Source organism: Callionymus lyra, chromosome 16, assembly GCF_982586985.1.
Source record: "Callionymus lyra chromosome 16, fCalLyr1.hap1.1, whole genome shotgun sequence".
NCBI lineage: Eukaryota > Metazoa > Chordata > Actinopteri > Syngnathiformes > Callionymidae > Callionymus > Callionymus lyra.
The window spans coordinates 10226442-10250203 of NC_141833.1; the positions used below are offsets into that span (position 1 = coordinate 10226442).

Consider the following 23762-nt stretch of genomic DNA (forward strand, 5'->3'; position numbering starts at 1 on the left):
CACACAGATCAAGGTGGTTTTGAAAAAAACCTGTCATGTTTAATGCATGGATGTTTGATGTGTGGGAGCAGCAGCAGCAGCAGGAGCTAAGAGTGGTAAACCTATAATTTACATGTGATGGTTGAAGGAGCCCAAATGTCTGTCGGTGAAGCTATGCTTCAGGACGCGACGAGAAGAGTTTACAGGGATGTACTTGATACAGTTGGTATGTTAGCATAGCTCCGTGCTGAGGTACGAACCACTTGAGGCCATAAGAACTGAGGATTAAAGGAACATTTTGTTCTACTGCGTGATATCGGTGCAGATTTTTTGATATTACTCCGGAAGCTTCTGGCGATGGACCGTCACAAATTAATACTATAGAGCGTTGCAGAATAATACTACGTAGCGTCACCGGAAAATACTACAGAGACTTGCGACGTACAAGGTCGAACGCTCGCAGAATAATACTTCGGCGCGCCGCAGAGTAATACTTAATAGCCCCAAGATGCAATATTTCATACTACCTCGCTTCCCGGACTTATACTACAAAGCCTCTCAGAGTAAATCTCCGAAAAACCTCTTGGAGTAATACTTTGAAGCCTTGGAATGGTACTTCGGATCATTGCGGAGTAATACTACAGAGCCTTGCAATGTAATAGTACAAAGCCTCATGGAATAAAACTACGGATGATCTCCATGGGTCACTGCAGGCAGGCATGTCTTGTGTCTTGTTGGTTTATTTTCTCTGTAGTACTACATAGCATTTTGGAGTAATACTCAAAAAGGTTTGAGAAGTAATGTAATAGTACGTAGCCTCAGGGAGTAATACTACGGATGATCTCCGTGGGTCACTGCAGGCTGGCATGGCTTTGTTGGTTTCTTTTCTCTGTAGTACTACATAGCATTTGGAAGTAATACTACAAAGGTTTGAGACGTAATGTCATAGCACGGAGCTTCAGGGAGTAATACTACGGATGATCTCCATGGGTCACTGCAGGCAGGCATGTCTTGTGTCTTGTTGGTTTATTTTCTCTGTAGTACTACATAGCATTTTGGAGTAATACTCAAAAAGGTTTGAGACGTAATGTAATAGTACGTAGCCTCAGGGAGTAATACTACGGATGATCTCCGTGGGTCACTGCAGGCTGGCATGGCTTGTGTTTTGTTGGTTTCTTTTCTCTGTAGTACTACATAGCATTTTGAAGTAATACTACAAAGGTTTGAGGCGGAGCCTCGCAGAATACTACGATGGAGCCTTGAGGAGTTAAAATACAGGACCAAAATCCTAGATAAGCACAGCTAGTGTTTCGTTGGTTACTTTTCTCCGAAGTACTACAGAGCCTTGCATAAAAATGCTAGGGAACCTTACGGAGTAATACTACAGAGCCTTGCGACTTAATACTACGGAGGTTTGGCTTCATGTCTTAAAACATTTTGACAGATTTTTGACCGCCATGTACCTCTGTTTGAGGTCAGTAGGTACTACCAGAATTAATGCAACGGATTTTAAGGCGCACTTTAGATATTGTTGAGAAACTTAAAGAACTTCAAATGGATGTTAAAGTACGAAAATGTAATACTCGTTTTAGCGTACGAAGACATGATAAATCGTTTTTTAAACGCCTCCCGACTTGTACTGGTCAAATCAAAGTCTCTGACGGTTCTCTTTGTTTTCGGGCGACTTGATCCGGAGCCGGAATGGAGAAGTGGTTTCTTCCTGATTATACTGCAAGGAGTGGTTTGAGGTCCACAGACATGCTGATATGATTTTCCAAAAACAATCCAGACCGAAGAGCTGACCATAACCTCTGTTTTCTTTCAAAGGGCCACTTCATCCAAATGAGAGCAAGAAATCAAACCCAAAAACAACAAATGTCAGGGAAGAATTTTCCTTAAATATATACGTCCGGATGATTCCGACGGGCTGTTTGGTTTGGCAGGCAGACGCTCCGATACGTTTGATGAACATTACCACAAGGAGCTTATCATTAAACCACAGCTGGAGGGCTACAGCTGCAGGGGATTTGTGGTCATAATTTAATAATGGAGTGAAGGGCAGCCATGGCTGTAGAAGTCAAAGATATGACAGAACATATAAATCAGCCATGTATGTTTTGTCAAGGCTTTTTTTCCACGGCCGTCGCTAAAGTGTCGCAGCTTTGAGGTCATCTCGACTACTTCATGGACACTTTGCAGAGCCACTTTAGAAGACCATCAGGCTTTACTTTTGATATTTTAAACCTATTTTTAAAGGTTCTTAATCAAGTCAAACCAGCCATTCATTTTATATGATCCACAAAAGCTATGACGGTTAGCTTCTGTGCTAAACTTTGACTTCCTGACCAACAAAATGTCAGCCTCCACGCCTATAGGGGGCAGAATTTTTCGAAAGCCTTTTTAAAGATGGATGGAGATTATAAACATGAACAATCGCCAAAAGACTTATTACTTAATTTTTGACTTTTTTTATTATATTACATTTAGTTGGTCGGGTCATGTCGTTGCATCACGTCATATAATTTTATACTTTGCTATTATTGCATTGTATTGTATAGTATGGTATTGTGTGCATGGTGTCGCATACGCCTTAGATTACGTTGCGTTACGTTGCGTTGCGTTGCGTTGCGTTGCGTTGCGTTGCGTTGCGTTGCGTTGCGTTGCGTTGTGTTGCGTTGCGTTGTGTTGCGTTGCGCTGCGTAACGTTGCGTTGCGTAACGTTGCGTTGCGTAACGTTGCGTTGCGTAACGTTGCGTTGCGTTACGTTGCGTTACGTTGCGTTGCGTTGCGTAACGTTGCGTTGCGTAACGTTGCGTTGCGTAACGTTGCGTTGCGTAACGTTGCGTTGCGTAACGTTGCGTTGCGTAATGTTACGTTACGTTACATTAAATAAAAACAATTTACACAGGTTGTGTTTAAGTTACAAAGGGTTCCGCCAGGAAGGTCATGTGATCTCCATCTATCGGCCCATTTGTTAGCAAAATATCAGAAAATCTTTTTTGAAAAACCAAACTAGCTCAGATTGCTAAATGCTATCTTTGCATCTTTGTCAAAACATCTAAAATACAGAAACCATGAGCATGGAACAGTGATATTGGAGGGAAATCTCAAAACAGACGTAAGTAAGTAAGTAGCGACTAAAGCGTAGTATTTTTCTAGCTAATACTCTTGTAAATGAGTTGTTTATATCGAAACAGAAAAAAATTGCTAACAAATGATAAAAACGTCATTAAATAGGACAGTAATATCTATTGATGTTCATCTAGATAGTGAGCATTTGACAATTATTTAAGGTGTTTTATTATTGCATTTAATCAAAGATTATTGCTTTATTTGATCGTTGTCAGTAAGTAAATTATATTTATAGAGCCCTTTTCCAGACCAGGGTCAGAAAGCGCTTAAACTATCAAAACAATACCCAATAAAATTTATACTTAAAAGATCAAGATAACACCGAGAACAACACAGGAGTCTGCACGAATAAAAATGGTTGTGTAATTGTTTTCATTGTAAAACAACATAACTGTAACTTTAAATGTTAAATCACTAGCAAAGCACTGACTTAACGTACGTCTGGTTTTCTTACATAAAAGCAGGTAAAAGATGTCAAGAGGAAAAGTTCCAGAGGAAGCAGGCAGGTGACGGGTCAGACCAGTGTGTGTGTGTGTAGAAGTGTGAGTGTGTAGAAGTGTGTGTTTGGTGTGAGCTCAAGACCCTGATCAGGTCCTCAACACCGCTGACCATCAATATTTAATCACCGTCCATCTGCAGAGGCGGCTGTTTGGCTCTTTCTTCTTCCCTCGCTCTCGCGGGTTACCTGCCTCAGAACCGACACTTTAAACTTTAAAGCAGAGGATTTAACATTCCCTATCATGTTCGGCGGCGTGACAGCGCTGACCTACACAAACCATCCTCGGGAATACTCGCTCCTCCTGCATGCAAATGCTTTCATGACTGAGGGAAGAAAAAAAAAACTTCACGTCGCCTGCAGGTCAGACTTGAAAACTGCCTCTTCTTTTCGTTTTGTTCTCCTGCTGTTCATCATGAATCCCAGCTGCTCCCCTGGCACACTGGGACAGCGTTTTTACCGCGCGCACGTAATGAAGCCGGGAGCGAGGCGGCCGTTGTCACGGAGAAAGAGGGGAGTTGAATTAAACGAGAGGGAAGAGAAAGAATGGGAGGAGGAGGAGGAGAAGAGGTGCTGAGCGGAGAAAGGTCAGCGGCCGCCTGCAGGTCCGGAGTGTATTCAGAGACTGAAGAGCGTTTAGACGGAGCTCCGGCCTCGCAGTGACACACAGAAGGAGAATAATGGGATAATAATGTGTGATTATTTTTTCGCCGCAGTTTATTAGCAGTAATAACTGAGAGCCGCCTATTATGGTTTGATACTTTGACTTGAGTCACGGAGCAGATGTTTTTCCGTCTGTCACAGTGGGCTTGAAGGGATGCTGTAGTTGTTTAAGAAAACAAGAACATTTAACGGGAAATTGATTTTTAATTATGGGTTTATTTTCAGAGTTTTAACAAGAGATGACGTTGAAAGTAGCTACACAATTGTAACTATAAGCTCAATAAATATCATTCCAATGGTTTTTTAAAAAACATATGTCAATGTCAGTATGCATCAGTAAATATGTGTTAGTTTACTCTTGTTGTAACCTCGGGGTCAAGGTGACCCGGTGGCCCCAAAATAAATGTGTTTGTGGTATCCCTTGGGTCAAGTTTATTACCTCCCTGGATTCCCATTGACCCAGAGACAACACAAGGGATACCACAAACACATTTGTTTTGGGGCCTTTGGGTCACCTTGACCCCTGATAAAACACAAGGGTTGATAAAAAAAAATATATAAAATTTGACCTATAGTCCAATAAATGAATCTCTGACCGTTGAGGATGTGGAAAATTAGGGGCATGCATTGGAAAATCTGGAGATTCAGTAAGTATCACGATGCAGGGGCGACAATACAATATGTTGCAATACTGTAGTAACGTGTATGTTTCAGTATTTGTTGAGTACTTGACTCTGGTGTTGCAGAATTTACAGATAACATGGCTCTTAAAGATGTGGTCACTGCTTTTATTTGGTTTGAAACCAAAATACGTCCAAACATCAACTTTAAAAGCTGCTGGAGTCAACTGTATCCTCTCATCCTTAGTCATTGATTGTATCTTGTGGGATTTCATTGTTACTTCAGCTGCTTCCTCTAGCGTTCATCGGCTTGAAATTTAATCACAAAAATGAACAAACACTGTGAATATTTACATGTTAAATGTGATTAAAATATTTAATTATTTAATTTTAAATACACTTTACTAAACAATGAAACAAAAAAGAAAACCGTTACAGTGCGGTTAAATATCGTACAGTATTGTGAAATACAATATTGCAATATATTAATAAAATTATTTTATTTATTTTTCTCTAGTAGAACTGCATTTCATCGTTGCTCCAAAAAAGTAATATATTTTAATATATATTAGACATGAATTGCTCAACAACAAAAAAAATACAACCAAACTGATGACACAATACGCATCACTATACTATTCCATTAAATATCCCAATATTATGATACATTGCGTTACTCAATGCATGTACCACAGGTTTAAAATACCACATAAAATATACAAAATGGAAAAATTTAAGCTAAAAAATTGTATTTAAAACGTATCTTTTCTTTTACAACTGTAGTCAAGGTGTAGAATTCATGAGTATATTAGGAGATGAAATACATCAGAAGTCTAAGTATTGTGATATTGCTGTATCTATATTTGTACAAAGCACTAAAAGCACCAAAAAGTTAATTATAAAAAGTATAAAAAGTATTCCCTAGCTGCGTTCAGAGAGAGGTAACTGTTTTACCAGTTAGTTTAACTTGCAGCAGCAGCTTCTCTTCATAAAGTCTCTTCCTGACAAAAATACTTTCACTCACTTCTGTCCAAACTCTGCTCGTCTCGCGAACAGACCCGACAAGGATTCAACCTGCTCTGAATTCCTGTAGTTTCCTCTCTCGCACGACTCCACCCGAGGCAGACGCCGTTCTTTACTTTGAGTAAGACTTGCAGAGTTTCTGCCAAAATATCCAGCTGTGAGATTTTCACGACGCGTGCTCCGACTGCAGCATTGTGTCGACAGATGATGACAACGAACTACACAATCGCACAACCAAACATGTCTGGCATGGTGTGATTTAGGTGTCTTGGAAAATATGGATATGGTGATATATCGCGGTAGTATTTTTAGCAATACTGTATCCATATTTGGCAGCACTTTGTCGATTTAAAAATGTATTTTATTTTTCCATTTTTGGCTTGGAAATCATATTTTATGTTTCATGATAGTTATTTTCTGGATCACATTACAATGAAGTGTGAATGAAATAAAATACAACTTTTTTATTATTTGAAATGAACATGTAATCCCGTGTTCATTTATGTTTTGCAATTAAACCTAGATGGCAGCAGTCATTACATCACCCGCAGCTGAAGGAACAATAAAGTACTGCGAAAATCATGACTGAGGATGAGAGGATACAGTCAACTCCAGCAGCTTTTAAATCTGATTTTTTTGGACATATTTTGGTTTCATAACAAATTAAATGTTACAGAGTCATGTAGTCTGTATATCATGAGATACCAGAGTCAAGTACTCAACAATACTACAAATATATGTGTCTAAATTTGCGATATATCTCAATATATTTTTCCGTTGCCTCTGCTTCGTGATATGTTTGAAATCGCCAGATTCTTCCTCAATACACACCGCTAGTGTCACATGTAAAATGTTGTCTGTTTGGGGTCTAAAGTTAGTGTAAAGTCAAAATGGTGGATCAGATTTTGATCGATCAGCTCTCTTCAACCGGAAGTCACGTACACACCCGGCCAAAAAAAACATTACAGCGTATTTCAAAAAATGTCTTGCATCTAAAACACTTGTTTTTACTGTCGGCACAAACTGTACAGCGGTGATTTGCATAATTAGGGGTGTTGTAGATTAAGTACGTATTAGCCTTTTAGCTTGAAGGCTATGCTAGTTTTATATGCTACAGATCTGGTTACTGATAATATCTCCTTTTAAAGCTTGGATTAGCCGTAGCTTCAAGCTAAATGGGCGTGGTTTTATCGTCCAATCGTATCAACCCCTTGCCCGCCGTATGGCTATATCGGAAGAATGAGTTTTTCAAGATGGCCACGACCACGGATTGGCTTCAAAACCGCCGAAAATGCTATGTCCATATGTTGCACAATCTGAGATTTAATAATTTGATTTTTTTCCAGCTAGAAAATCTTCATCTCCACGTTTCCCGATCCGTGGATACGACGTTACAAATCTCACAGGACGTCATTATTTCCGCGTCATCAAACCCGAATTAACATCTCGCTAATTTAGAAACTAATAAACCACCGATAACTTCGCCAATTAGGGAGTCGTTCTCGCCGCCGAAACATATCTCACGCTGGGATCCGCCATTTATAAACCGGGCTCCTTCCAGCTCCCGTTGATTAACGGCAACACGGAGTAGGACCGCCAGGAAATCCTTCGCCTTCCCTCGGGTGTGTTTGTGCGAGAGCCCGAAACGTGGCGTCACATAAAAAAGCGAGCCGTCGCGGACACGCCGGATCGCTAATTAGTTTGCCGTTATATGGTCGGCGTGCATGCGAGGGCGCTCTATTAAGGGAATCCATAATGACAAGTATTCATTACCGAGTTCAGCGTACTTAATTAAAAGACATTTAAAAAGTTACCGGCGACGATAGAGGTCGTTGTAGGTGAAGCCACTTGCGGAAATCTCAGTGAAAACCGATTGTTCATTTTTTTTTTTCCTCGCCCGAGAACATTAGACGAATGGGCCGCTCCGGCGTTTCTTTGGCGAGTTGACGGCTGACGGAAAGTGCAGCAGTTGCAGCTGAAGTTGTTTATTAATGTGCAGCACTTAACTTTGGTGGATGAGCAGACAAAAGCAACGGAGATCTTATCGTGTCAGGGGAAAATATTTTAAAAAGCTCTCTGATGATGAATCTGCACGACGACCTTCACGAAGACGGATTATTGGATGGGTGAGGAGACGTTAGCGGCGTCATTACGGAGGATCTGATCACGACCGCTTCATGAGCGAGATATTATCAACCGTAATTAAAGCACTTTAGCGTTCACCGGATGATAATCCACAGAGATTATGGGATGGATTTAGCACCTGATTCTGTATGTAAGGCTACATGGAGCACATTTACTTACAATTGCTGGTTTAAAGTGCACTTTAAGACACTACACGTACTTGCATAATACTCAAATTTCGACAGATAGTACTGCCTCAAATCAAACACTCCTGCTACACACTTACCTGAAATAACTCGACAGCTTCTTCTTCTACTACTTTTTAACACTGATTGCAACCAGAAGTTGGAACACTATCACGACACCAATTTCACCAATTGAAACAAGTTTTTTAATTTGTGTTTCATTGTGTTATTATTTTTGTTGTGTTGTTTTGTCCTTAAAGGAGACATTTACGCCGGTACCTGATCTCATACTTAAGTGACGTAGTTTCTGTTTAGCATCAATTTTCTGGCCAACTGTGTGCTCATTGCGCACTACATTTAAGTGTAAGTGCAGAAGTGTGCAATTTGGGACACACCCAAAGACTTCTAAGACTGTGACCACTTTCCTAAGGGGCCGCTTTATATACTGTGTAATCACAGTGGGGGGCATCAAAGTAAAAGTAAGATAACTTGTATCATAATATTTGGAAAAAAAAATGCTAAATTGTTTCACTATGTATTTTTTTTTGGTAAAAGAAGAATACTGTTAAAATAAAACTGTTAGCTAGCTTCATATCCTTTTCTTAATTTAGCTCTGACGTCACAAGGACTGCGTAAATACAGTCTGAGGGCTGCATGTAGCCCCCGGGCCACACTTTCAATTAGTTTAAACAGTGAGATTAATGAATAAAGGAGGGAAGTTGGACAGTAGAGGACGATCAATATAATCCTGCTATCGCTACAAAACAGTCTAACAAAGGTTTTCATTTTTAATTTAAAAAATTAATTTGTTTGAAGCTCGGACCACATACACTGACTTGGCGGACCAGATTTGGCCCTCGAGCCTTCATAACTTTATGAATAAATCAATATAAATGTACTGAGGTACACAACGTCCAAGTTTTATTTAGAATCTAATAGTTTAATGTGTATTTATCTTAACATAGAGTGGTAATTTATAATAATAAAGTGTGTATAAAACAAAATATATATTTATTATTATTAATTAGAATTAACATAGAATTAGCAAATATTCACACCGTGATGCCAGCAGTCATTACTTCATCTGCAGCTAATAGAAAGAAATCCTGGCGGTGACTGAGGACGAGAGGATACAGTCGATTCCAGCAGCTTTTAAAGCTGATGTTTGAACATATTTTGGTTTCAAAATAGATGAAAGCAGTTACGACTTTGTCAAGAGTCATGTGGTCTGTAAATTCTGCAACATACGAGTCAAGTACTCGACAGTACTATAAATATTTCCTTGTTACTACAATTGCAATATATAACAATAACTTGCAGCTATCAGAGGGACAGCATTTATCGAAGGTTCAAATGTATTTTCTTGAAAAAAGAATATTCAGTGAAGAATATCCAGGGATTTTTACAGCAACACAAAAGACAAATAAACCTATAAAATGTCATAAACAAGCACCATTCTATCTCAAATAAAACACGTTCAATACTAACTTTGTCACTCTGACACAGACGTCTCAAATGACGTCTTTATTTTTCTCGCACATAAACGCTTTTTTTTTTTTTTTACTAGCATCCCTGGAGAATACGCTATTTTCCTGGTCGGCGAAAAAAAAACTCCTGACAGGATTGTCCAGTAAGCCGACACGAGACCATTACATCTTCCCAGAGCTATTTTACATCCCGGCGGGAAAACGTGTTCACCAAACCTTACACATCAACACTTTTTCTCCTGTCAATACTACTTATCACCTCTGATCAATAGCCCATATCATCAATTATGTATCCGCCCACCACTTCCTGTCAGCTGACTCCACCAGAATTCCTCAATCTGACAAAGATGAGTGGAAATAAAAAACATGGATGAGAATAAGACATTATAACGCCCGGTCTCTGTCCGTCCTCCCGTCTGTCTCTGAAAAGCTCACTCGCTCTATTTCTCATTATCGTCCGGCGTCCTCCAGGGATCTCGCTCGATCGTGTCTGCCGGGGAAATATAAGCCCGGGTTGGCCTGGAATAAACACGGCGAGATCATCGCTCACTCAACTCCATCAGATTTTTCAGCTTCTGATCATTTTCGTTGTGACGCCTCAAACCCTCATTAGAGTTTCTACTGTGTGTTTCTGATCATTTTCTCTCTCCATCATTGATTCCCAGATATAAAAACAGAGGTTTGTTTGTTATGAAATCCTAGCAGGTGCGCAAACCTCAAAAAAGAACCTCCAGAAAAAACTTCAATTATAGACTTATTTTCCCGGTTCGTCTCTCGGGTGTTTTTTCAAGCCCCTCGCGACTCTCTCCCCCTCTGGCCCTCGTCCACCTCTTCATCTGGTCTTCAAGGAAGTCCACCTGCCAAGAATCAAGCGTCTCTGCCAGCGACCAGACTAGCGCTAGCGCATAAAAAGACGGCTTGACGAATAAGACCACACAGAGTCGTCGAAGTCCTTCTTTTGTTACGACTCACAAAGAGCTCTTCTTCTGCCAAATGGTTGTAATTCATCGTATGGGAGACAGGTGTGCGTATAGATGTTTGGAAAGACTCGTGAATTTCACAAATTACCGAAGAAATGTAACGGAGATCGCGGCTGTTAAACCACGTCCCAATAGAAAGTGGTAACAGGAGGCTAGTCGTGAATCTTCAGGAGGCTTTTATACGTTATTTTTCTCTGCACTTCAACTGTCGGGGATCATTGACTGGTTGCTTATCTTCTTGGAAAATACATCCAGCAGGAGGGTCTTAACCAAAGAGCCGTGACTCCGAAGATAAACGGTTACACAATGGAGAAAAATAACCAAGATGAAACGCTAATACTTTGTCCAGGCTAGAAAATGGAAGGTTTTTAACATCTTAAAAAGTTCATTTTTCAAGTTTTTGAATAGTTTCACGCAAATGTTTTAGCTTATGGTGACATTTTGAATACGACACGTCATGTTTTAAGACATTTACAAATCACTTGTGTAATCGATGCTATGTTTTTAACACCTGGAGATGAAAGACGTTGAAAACCATTGTTTTTTTTGTTGTTGTCTGAGCATTTAACAAGTGAGAATTCAATATTTTATTCACATTTAAAATGTAAATGTTCGCTGGGTTTGTTAATTCTTGTGTTGCAAATTAAACATCCGGTCGATGAAACCTAGATCATCGCATCCTAAAGGGAGCATGAAATCCCGCGAGAGACATTCAATGACTAAGGATGAGAGGATACAGTCGACTTCAGCAGCTTTTAAAGCTGATGGTTGGCAATTTTTTTAAAGATTTTAAATGAGGAAAGATTTTTTTCTTTCTTTTCTGTTGGCAAGAGATCATTTACTATTGATACCAACAAAATCAACACAATCTCAAACAAAAATTTGACCTGAAGGTATTAAAAGGCATCAAGTCAAAGTCTCGGCAAAACAAAACAAAAAAAATTCAAAATATTATTGAATTTGAAAATGCTTATAACACCATGAAACAATGTGATCATGTACCTTTGGATTATACTAAAAAGAAACTTTGAATTTTTGTCTGCAGAAACGAAAGTATTAGCTCTATTAACTAATGTTTTTGATAAATGAACACACATACTTTCACATGATTTAGTTTGTGCAAACATAAAGCCTAAATAAACAAAATTTGCAAATTAGGAATAGCTTTGTCGGATCGTCTTTAATCTGCTCTTCATCGCCAGAGGAAGTATAGTTCAACAAATATGTTCTTGAGAGTTTTTGAAGCACTTCTTTTCCTGCTTCCAGTCTTCAGAGGGTTTTCATGACCGTTGTCGGGGCAACCAGCGGATGGAGAGGAGGATGAAGGAGAGAGGAGTGTAGCTCTGAACTCTCAAACCATCTGACAGTTTTTGACTCTCGGTATAATCTTTCCTCGTCACATCCGAAATCACAAAAGTTCACAACATTTGCTCGACGAATCTGACAGAGTGATGAGGAGGTTTTCGTGCTGCTGATATTCAAGGGAAGGTTTTGAAAATTATTTTTAAATGCACATTTATGAAGAACAAAACTGTTTAATTTTGACCATTTTACTCATAAATCAGGAAAAAAATCCACTTTACATACAAATTTACTTTTACATTTGATGTTTGATGCTTAAATATAAGTTAAATCTTTAAATTAATTCCATTAGTGTTTACCTAAAACCTAATTTGTCTATTGGGAAATAAAATATATAAATCAATACAAATTAAAGGCTTGAAAATTGTTTAATTAAACTACATATAACAATATAAAATTTGATTTATACAATTTTATCAATAAAGACGTTTTATTTTATTTTATTAATTGTTTTAGCCATTATTATTTGATTTTATACTGTATTTTTATTTGTCTTTTTTGACCTTGTGTGTTATTTATTGAACGTTGTTTTGATTATATCCAATTCATGCGTGGATTGATGAAATTGTGTAACTTAAAGTAATAAATATTTTTTAATTGAAAGAACAGAAATACAAAAAAAGCATCAAGTAAATGCAACAACAAACTTAATTTTTTGAATTAAAAGTCAATTATTTATAGCAAGCCTTGATAGAAAATCCAACAAAAATGTCAAGCTATTGAAAAATCAATAGCGCTAGGGGCCCACATTTGGCCCCCAGGCCACACTTGTCCCTTAAGACTGCTTTGAGATCCAAGATCCATTAATTTCCAGATTAGATCCCATGAAAAATGCAGTTTCTAAAAATAGACGTGAGCGCTGACGTCCTCCGCTGAGCACGGAAAGCCTGCGATCGTGAGCCCGTCATTCACGGCCGCCGCTTCGCTGGAGTGATTTTTAAAAGGAGTGCACATGGTTTATTAAAAAGCCGGCGCAGGAAGCAAAATGGAATGGCTCAGCTGAAATGAGTTCAGTGTTTATGAAAATGTTGCCGTGCGAAGAACTCTCTTGGATCCGGGGTCTTCCTCGCCCGCCGGAGAGTGGCTTGACTTTGCTTGTTTTATGTACAGTGACAGGACACGCCAACGATGACGCCACTGATGCCCTAGATTGTCAGTCATGGAGACGCAGGAGTGCGTTTGTGTGTCTTTGTCGTCCACACACACTTTTGACTTGTGTTCAAACTGTCTTTTGTGAAGCTGTGAGCAAGAATTTACCAAAGATATGTTACAGTATGTGCACCTAAATTCACCTAAATCTTACTTTGATTTAAATGTATATTTGTTTCTCTTGACCAGACAAGATGTTTCAATGAATTTAAAAAGTATTACAGTATTTTTTAAATTTAGTTTTTGTTACTTTATTAATCACTTGTTACAAAGAATTCAATACAACCACAGAACTTAGGCTCCAATTACCGCACTGATAATTGCCAACAGAACTCCCATGATGCCTTTCTACACACTGCTCTACTTAGTGAAGGCTGATTGGGTCGATACCATGATGTGTTCAAATGTTACGTAGCTACACGATATATCGTGATATAATAGAAACAAGTATATGTATTCATTTTACTTCCATTTGTTCTGAAACGGAAATATGCCCAAACATCAAGTTTAATATCTGCTTGAGGCGGCTGTATCCTCTCGTCCTCAGTCATCGTCTGGATTTCATTGTTCTTTTAGCTACGTGGGACGTAAGGACTGCTGCCATCAAGTGGCCGGAAGTTTAATTGCAACACAAAAATGAACAAAAGCATCGAAATTATTTGAATTTAAGTGAACAAAAATAATGTTTTTTTTAAGCCAAAATTATCAAAACCAGTATTGTTTAAAATAAACTAAAACATTGCAATGCATCGATATTTTCTAACACCCCTAATATTCCTAAATATTTCCAGTTCTCTGAGATATCGGTGAACGTGGACGAGAGCTTGAACAAGTCCTTACTCGACAGCTGGTATTGGTTGGCTGGGCGGCAAAGCATTATGAGAGCCGTAACTGAGAAGGTTGTTGAGAGGGATGGGTAATAAGTCTTCATGTTCAGTTAAACAAGTGAAAGACAATGAAACAAGGGGGCTTTAAAAGTGTAACCTCCACATTACGAGGGACCATCTTATATAAAAAAAATATATATATTCTTACTTCGTGTTTTTTCCTTCTTTCTATGACCTCATGAGGTCAAATCAGGCCACAGAGTTTATGATTCTGCTGCTACTAAGGAGCAAAAATGCAACTTTCAGAAAAGCTTATATATATAGAGGGTGCATATGATGGAGTTGGATCTGTCGCTTTCAACTGACAAGAGCTTTTCAAACGCACACACACACACACACACACACACACTGCTGTCAAAGAGGGGCTGGTCACAGGAGGGTAAATTGGCCTGGACTCTCAGGAGGACCACAGCAGCACAGACAGATAGGAACTCACATGTCAAATGTAAGAGTGTTTAGACAGGTCGCTCTTACTGCCACACACACACACACACACACACACACACACACACACACACACACACACACACACACACACACACACACACACACACACACACACACACACACATTCTATTGTCTGTCACGACTGAACACTGGCATGTTTCTTTTTATTCCACCCACAGGCCTATAGAAGGAAGAACCCGAATGCATCACAAGGATGTAAAAGTACACAAATAATGTGATTTAATTCTAATTTTCATGGTTAAGTTTATGTTGTTTTTCACTCTCTGTTGTCACCGTTTTCAATTTGTGTTTTAAAGTGGCTTAAAAATTCAGCTTTGTAGTTTTTTTATTGTTGTTGTTGCTTCCTTACAAGATAGATACTTTACTCACCATCTTTTCTCGCTTTTATTTATCTTTTTTGGGAGCTGAAAACTGCAAACACAGCAGAACCTTCTCAACCTCCTCAAGTGCAGGAGATTCATTTCATATTCTCCTGCAAAGTGAAGCAAAAAAAAGTTTGCCTGAAAAAGAACGACTCGTGTCATGGTCTATATTGACCCTCTATCTCCTGTTTCTATATTTTACCATAAAAGCTGCAGGGTTTCGTGTAAAGCTCATCACTCGTGGAAGGAGTGAAGATGGTCGGCAAACATATCGCACGCTGACCTAAATCCCCGTTTGTTTGTTTGCTGGTTAAAGCAGCTTTTTTTTTCCGCAGCCGCCGCCGCCGCCACGAGTCCGGAGCAAACACAGAAGAGCCGGATTCAATTTAGCCAAAACAAAGGTCAGAGGTGGCGAGGAGGGAGAGTGAAGGAGGGTTAATGAAGGGGAAAAGAAAAAGTGCATGTTGGGTAAAGTTGCCAAGGCCCAGTGATTCTGACCCACAATTAAACCCTTGAGCAAAGTCGGCCAAATGGTCCGGAACAAAAAAAAGGGGAAGATTTTCCTGACAGAAGCTCGAGAAACATTTAAGCTCAATATTAATTATTATTGCTGCTGGGAATGATTCCGCCTCGGATGATGATTGCATTTCCATCCATCCTTCATCCCTCGTTCTTTCACCAGAAACCGCTGAGAGGAACAAAGATCGACCGATTCCTCGTTCGAGTTTACTTTTTTGATTTTTTACTCGAAGACACTTTGTTGTACAAGCTGCTCCTCTTCTGGCGCCTCCATTCACTCAACTATTTGAGGGTCTTTTTGTTCTGGATTCGAACCCCCAACTGGTTAATTACAATTCCAAAGGGGCCACCAAATGGACTCCGTTATGAGGGGCCCTCGAGCCAAAACATGAGCCAAAGGAACAAGCCTTAATATGAGAAAACTTTGCAAAAAATAATTAAAAAAATGAAAATATATATTTTTAAAAAGATCAGATGCAGTTGATAATGATATAAAACAATGTGATTTTCCTTCTTTATTATAAATTACATTTCATATTGATTTTACTTTAAGAACGCCGCAAATGGCTGCTTTGGTTTTTGTCTCGCTTTTTACAATTCATGAAAAATTCCTGTTTTGTTCTTTACATTAGTGACAATAAAGCTGATTCTGATCAATCAATGGATGGATTGATGAGTTACGCATGAAACAATTTAATACAAAAACGTATTTAAATTCTGTTTTTTTTTCATTATATTTCAGGTTTAGAATTGAAATCCTTAAAACACGTTAAATAAAACTCATAATAACCAAATATAACCAGCAGTAATTTTGGTTCGCTGAAACTTAAAGTAAAAGCAAAAGGGCAAAGTTTGTTGAAAGCACTTACAACTTAATAAAGTTAGTAAATATGGACACATTTATTTAAAAAAGGCTTTATTTTCCATTAGAATAATTCTTAAATGCCATAATGTAGCCAGAGTTCAAAAACTGTCGTGAAAACTATCTTTGTTTATTGGGCGATTTTCTTGGAGATCCTGGTCTAAATCTCTGGACTAGCTTAAGCATCTGTATCTGTTATCAGTCGTGTGATTTGTCTTTTCTACGTGGATCAGATGCCGATCTGTGAAATGATAAGAGGACTTGTTTACGCCAAATAATCTTGTTATTCCGACATGCTTGAGGTCCAACGGCTAACAGGATGTGTTGTTGCCAAGTTCAGTCGCTATGACCTGTATTGAGATAAAGTCCTATTTCCAGTCGGTCAAAGCATTTCCAGGGAAAAGTCAACGCCCGGAGAAACATACCCTTGCAAACACGTGTTTGACTGACTCGACGTTCTCGAGTGTGAGTTTGAATAAACTCATGATCTTTTACCTCCAATAGAACCGAGCTATAGTACTACCAACTTCTCGTCTTTTGGCCAATTCTGTAGCCAACAGATACAAATGTTCAACGTCTCTATGATCCGTACGTCCAGAAGACAACGACGACAACATTTGACTAAACTAGGGTTTTCAAAAGTATCCAACTCAAAAAAAGTATTGGTACTTTAACGTCGTATCCAGATACGATACTCATATTTAAAAGTATCGATACCATCTAGTTTTTATTGTAGTTGTATTTTTTGCACTAGCTAAAACATGACACTTACTATCACAGTTTATTTTCGTACAAATGTTTATAATAATAAATAATTCAGGTGTGCTTCAGTTAAGTGATGTAACAGAGATTGTTTTCACATTTTTCTCAAACATAAATTAGTATCGGTATCGAGTTGAAAACTGTTTAAGTACCGTAACAACTCTAAACTTAACATTAGAAAGTCTCAATTTAATTTGAGCAAACTGCTTCCTCCGACTCACAACAGTGTTTTAATTTAGAACAACAACAGTTACCGTTCTTCTTTCGCTCTGATTCGTTCCCATGAGCACAAAGATCACCATTGAAAAACACAGTAAAACAGATGGTGTTTTTCTTCTAAATAACCGTTATCCCTCACTTCAATATGAAGCAGATCATCAAACAACAGCGATGAAATATAAAAACAAAGCCCTCTGAGAGAAGAAAGGGGGCGCTGTGCTCACCCTGATGATCCCTTCGCTTGCTTCATGTTCTTGTGATATTACTTTTATCCATAAAACTCTTAAGAGTCGGCCATCTTCGGGAATACGTGGTCCTTCCTCCCCTGTTGTACATTAGTGTGTAGCTGTGAGTGTGTGTCGCACTTGTGTTCCCGAGGATCACCTCCTCATTACGAGTGACGGGTTGATCCCGGCGTCGTCGGCCGAGAGACAAAAGAAGCAAAAAAAAAAAAGAAAACAGTGGGAAGGAAGTGAAATATCGGAGACGAAGGGGGGGGATTAGGAGGATGATTCCGGGAGCTGCCTGCTGTACGGCCGTTAAAGAGCGAAGATCTATATCCTCCTCTCGTCCAAGGTCACGGCTGGAACACGGGAGCAGCAGCAATCGTTTCGGACCCACCTGCAGGACGCACACTCCGGGGGTGAGGTATGGCTCTGCCGATAACTACAAGCGACCGTTATGGATTAAAGCAATTAAAGCACAGAGGACCTTTGACCTATCATTATACCGCCGTCTTGTGAATCATTAGGCAAGTGTGTGCGCCGGCGCTCGCCTCTGCAGGAAGCGCTCGCCCGTTTGTTAAGCTTACGAAGCAATACCGTCGACGTCCCCCCCTCGGCACCTGAAGGCCGATCCGATGAACGGACTTCGTGTCGAGGAGGGGGGTTAGCGCCGGCCCATTAGAGTAGACCACCACTAGAGTATAGACTACTGTGAGTTAGCGGGCGCAAATGAGAGGAAACGGATTTAAACCATTAGCGCAAACCGTTAGACATTAGAACGGTTTTCGGACCAAATTCATGTAGCAGTGGAGTCAAGTCACACAGAGTATCACTTGAAAATGCCATTTTTTGTAACCCTATCCTAGATTTGTTTACATTTGAAAAACGATGGTTTGCGTGTTTTTTCGGTTAATGACGACAATAATTGATCTAGTCTTTTCGTCTCAAAATCTCTTTTGTGAAAGCTTTTTGGTGATATCGACACTACCTTTTCATTATAGCAAGTTGCTAACAATAGTTGCTAACAACAGATTAAGCGTTGAAAAGGTTAAACACATTTTTAATAATTAGTTCTTGACACAAACATTATACTCTTGAACGGGATATTCTAACTACTCCAACTAATATTTACTACAATGTTTTAAATGTACGTGGTTTTGGCAAGAAAACTGACCCATTTTTTACATAATTTTTGTTTATAAAACTGTAGAAAATGTTTCCTTTTCAAGCGAAAAAAGATCAAAAGTTTCACGCTTTGTCTGTTTGAGCTGAGCCAGAAGCTGGAGCTCATAATATACCACAAGCTAGAAAGTTCTGAACAAAAGAATGAGCAGTTAAAGTAACTTATTTTAATCATATTTGTATCAACTGCTGTTGTTTTAAAAGTGCTTTATAAATAAAGTTTAGTCGAGGACGTCTCTAGGAAGAAGGTCGGAGATACTGTCCTGTCAAATTAGGAACCGGTCGAGGGGAAAATCCTCGACCTGATGACTCAGAAGAAAGTCTGACACATATAGAAGAATTTGACCAAAATGACACAATGCTGATTAAGCAATATTTTTGGATTCAAAAGGAAACCTTTCTCAGCTTCTATTCCACTTCCACAGGAAGTATTGCTACAAAAAAACAAAAGATTCAGAAACCTTCAATGTTTAATGTAAACAAGATAGCAACATTTTTTTAACCCTATGCTGTGTTAACAAGAGACTGGTCTACACTCTACACTGTTGGTACAACTGTACACACCGAACACAAATATTATTTCAGTAATATTCCTTCAGTGTAGCATATTTGTTTTATCAAGGAGACGTATCACAATGTTACAAATAGATTTAACTTCCAATCCAAATTTTCTTTTCTTTCAAAATTGTTTGACTGACACCAATTTAAAACAGACTCGACCAGGTTATCCTTAGCTCATGCTAGCTACCCAATCTATACGAAATAAAAGTTTAAAATATTCATAATTAATGTTTCCACCGAGATGCAGGATGACGCTAACATCACTGCACATGTTTAGAGACTGCATGAATATTCAATTTAAGGAATTAAAGGCAGTTAACATGATGGTTGTATGTGTTGCAACAGCTAGCATGTTGGCTACAAACACTGTTATCCTAATAAGCTTCTACAAGTTAAAAAAAATGCTTTAGTTCACGTTCAAATTTAAATTTAAAAAAAGATATATAACCATTTTTCATAGTTCATAGTTCATGAAAGTCCGTTCTACGAAAATAAGTATTTTTTAAATAAATAATTACGTTCAAATCATTTTAGTAATTTTTACTCAGAACTGCGACAATATCTGGACATTCCCGCGGAAAAAAACAGAGGAAATATTCATTAATAATTCTCCATTTTCAAACATTTTTTCCATTAAATACATTATTCCGGAGCCCCGGGATGTTTGCATGTTCTGGTTATTACGCTGTATTTTTAATTGACATAAACAACAGCCGCTTTTATCAATCAAACCCATGCGGGAGCCAAGGTCCACCAGGGTGTTAAAATGAAGCAAACCAACCCCTTAAATACGTGTAATGTGTTGTTGTTTTTTAACTGAATGCTTCACTTTCTAGCCGAGCTCGCGGACAGAAACGCTAGAGGTGGAAGAACCTTTTTTTGAAGGTCGAATTGTGAGTCTATTAAGAAAGATTTGTACATGAGACTAGAATAGTTTCATGGCATTAAATCATCACAGTTATGTCAAACGTTAAGTTAAGTGAAATGTGACTGACGTAAAACAATCTCTCAACGTCAAAATCATCTTCTCCATGATGTTAGAAGGACCTTGGAGCTTGATCTAAAAATAGAAAAAAAAAAGCCAGCAACTGTCAGGAAAGGTATCGAACAATCCGGACCGAGTGAGAGTCTTAAAAAAGGAGGACGGGAGGAAGACCTCGGAGCATCCTCCCTGTTGTTACATCAGAGTGCCCCGGAGGGACGGTGGGTCTGAGGGGGGGGAGTCCGGCTCCCTCTGCTGGTCTCAACGAGGACCTTGTAGCTGAAGAACAAACCCTTAGACTTCCACCTTCTTCGTCTCTCCAGGACCAGTGAAAACACTCTTTTTTTTTATCAAAAGACTCTAAAATAACTCCTTCTTCTTTTTCTTCTAATTGGATTTTCCTGGAATATTAGGACTCCAGAGATGTGTGGGTGGAGAAGATGCAGACTTGATACACAAAAGATGCCCACACACACACACACACACTGGCACAAAGAAGAGAGCATCTCTCAGCAAAGTGTGCCTTCACAGCTACACAACGGTAAGAGCAGCAGAGTTTCAGACAGAAACGGCTTCATTAGATTACTGTCCCAGTGGACACACACACACTCACACTCACACACACTCCCTGAGAGGTGTAAATTAGGCCAGTGGTCTCCAATGATGGGGACTCCAGGAGCCATCAATCTGAGGTTAAAATCAAATTAAAAAGTATATAAAAGAAGCAGAAGTGATCGACTAAACGATTCCCAAATCCTCGGTTGGCGTTTATCAAAAATCCACACGACTATAGCTTCCAGTTATTTTCATTTTCATGAATATTTCAGTGTAACAAGCATTGTTAAAAAATCACACACACTTCCACGGCTGGTCTCTCTCTCTCTCTTTATATCCTCCTGAGTCTTTGTTCGCCGACTCCTCCGGGCTGTGACATACATTTTCCTCTCTGATGTTTATATTTTTAATGATCTCCGGGGTTAAGTCGGGTCAGATCGACCCCTAATGACACTTATTTTTTAAAAAAACAAACAAACAAATGATGAAGTCTCTCTTCCCTCCATCCCTCAGCCTCTCACAGGAGTCAGAAGTAGTTAGTGAGTGGATGTATTGGCTCATTCCTGTCCCTGGACATCAATGTTAATGCAATAATGTGTGACAAACCTAATGGAACTGCTGCTCGTTTAGAGACACACTCATTGGTCACTAGATTTGATCTTCTTTTTTTTTTTTTTATAAAGTTGGTCACGTGGAGATCCATCCTCCCTCAGCATCACCATCCATCACTTTTAAAAAAGTCCATTTATATGGATGTATATGTGGAGAAAAAAAAGCTCGGGGGGTTCCCAAAACACCCCGCAAACCCGCGACACCCACCTTCATTCTCCGGGTAATTCCGTAAGGCTCGACACGGGGTCGGCGCGAGCGAGAAGAGCAGGAGGAGCGGGGAGGTGAAGAAGAAGGACGGATAGATCCACAGGACGCGTGGTGGTGCCATTCTCAGGCTGCGCTGCGCCCTCGATGCATCCCTGTTGGCGGCGCGGACTGTAGTGCGCGCGAGTGGAGGAGAGAGAGAGGGAGGGAGGGAGGGAGAGAGAGGGAGGGAGGGAGAGAGAGGGAGAGGGAGAGAGAGAGAGGAGGAGGAGAGTCTGTCATTCAACTCTGATCCTGAAACATGAGGATTCTAATGTTTGCATAAAACTATTTTAGATAAACAGAAACTGGAGATTAGTCCTCCAGGGCACTGGTTCCCAAACTGCGTTTTTTTTTCATGTACAGTGCGCGACTAAAATATAGCGCCACCCGTTTTTTTTAGCGGGTAAATCATGTTTTAGATTCGCTAAATAAAAATCAAGATCTTATGTTTTTCGTTGTTATATTCTATATAACCTGCATTTTTTTTGCTCTGGTTTGAAAGATATCAAAAATTCTAGTGCCTAAAATTATATTTCCTGATTTTTGTTCTGTGAAGAAAGAATTATTTGGTTATTATGAAATCTTTAATAGTGTTATTATTTATTTCCTGACTCTTATTCTGTGAAGAGATGGTTATTTGGTTATTATGAATTCTTTAATAGTGTTATTATTTATTTCCTGATTTTGTTCAGTGAAGAAAGAGAGAGACCAGGGTCACAAAGCGCTTAAACAATAAAAAATAAAAAATAAAAAAATAAAAAAATACTTTAAAGGTCAAGACAACACAGAGACAAACACAAGAGTCTCAGAAGATCAAGGAAAAGCCTGCAGGAATAAAAGTGTCTTAAAACAATACATTTTTTAAGTGACCCAGTGTTTGGGGACCTGTGATTAAGGGCAATGGTTCCCAAACTAAAAAAAAACAAACACCATAAGCCTACCCATATAGCAAAAATACGTTAAATTAAAGTTGTAACATTGTCAGGCAACATTGAAATCTGATATTGAAACAACATTGGAACAATACTTAACTCATTCTATCAGTGAATCAACATTTATTCATTCTATATATACATTGAATACGTTGATACCTTGCTCTGTCTCAACTGACCACAGGTGTCCAAATTTACGCCACGAATGTCCTCTTCCTCATCATGTATTTTTTCATGTGTTGAATAAATGTTGATTAAACGACAGATTTTCAACGTCCAGTTATCAGCAGACGATCGTTTCATAAAAACGAGAACAAATGAACAAAGGGCAAGGGATGACAGAGTAAAAGTATGAATGACATAAATCAAAATAATGAACACAGATTAAAAAGAACCACAAAGGAAAGGATACAAAGATGAACATAGAACAGAATGTCATAATACTTTCAATCCACTCCTGCCCCCAAATTCACAATTATAAAGCCTAATACCTTACCTTACCTTACTTTACCTTACCTTAATAGCACGAGGAATGAATGAGTCCCTGAGTCTGTTAGTGTTGCATCATCGGAGGAGCATTCGTGCTTCTCTGCTCACTGATGACTGAGGATCGCTATCATCATCCATGATGGACAGTAGTTTGTCCAGTGATCTCCTCTCAGCAACTGTCACCAGTGAGTCCATCTTCATGCCAACCATAGAACCAGCCTTTCTGATCAATCTGTCCAACCTGTTGACACTCCTCTTGGACACATTTCCACCCCAACACACCACAGCATAGAACAGGACACTGGCCACCACAGACTGGTAGAACATGCAGAGGAGCTTCTTGCAGATGTTAAATGATCGAAGTCTCCTCAGAAAATACAGTCTACTCTGAACCTTCTTATACACATGGTCTGTGTTGCAGGACCAGTTTACTGTCCAGCCACACACCAAGGTACTTATAGTTGTCAACTATCTCCATCTCGTCGCCTCTGATGGACACTGGACGTGGCTTTGTCCTGGACCTCCCGAAGTCCAAGACCAGCTCCTTGGTCTTTGAGGTGTTCAGCTGCAAGAGCTGAAGTGTAGATGGTGAAGAGGAGAGGGGCCAGTACTGTCCCCTGAGGTGCTCCTGTACTGCACACCACAGTGTCAGATATTATGTTGACATACTGTGGTGAACATTGAATCCATTTAACACAGA

At 39.3% G+C, this 23762-nt stretch overlaps 1 protein-coding gene across 2 annotated transcripts in view; it reads right to left on the minus strand.

Annotated features, from left to right (window-relative positions):
• The window catches only part of LOC148063607 (ephrin type-A receptor 3-like), a 106922-nt gene extending 85139 nt beyond the window's left edge, over positions 1 to 21783 (minus strand). For both annotated transcript variants that reach the window (XM_087811504.1, XM_087811503.1), the window contains exon 1: positions 21603 to 21783. In XM_087811504.1, coding sequence (XP_087667630.1) covers positions 21603 to 21723 — 121 coding nt within the window. In that variant the 5' untranslated portion in view covers positions 21724 to 21783. The remainder of the gene's footprint in view (positions 1 to 21602) is intronic.
• Positions 21784 to 23762: the final 1979 nt, after the last annotated feature.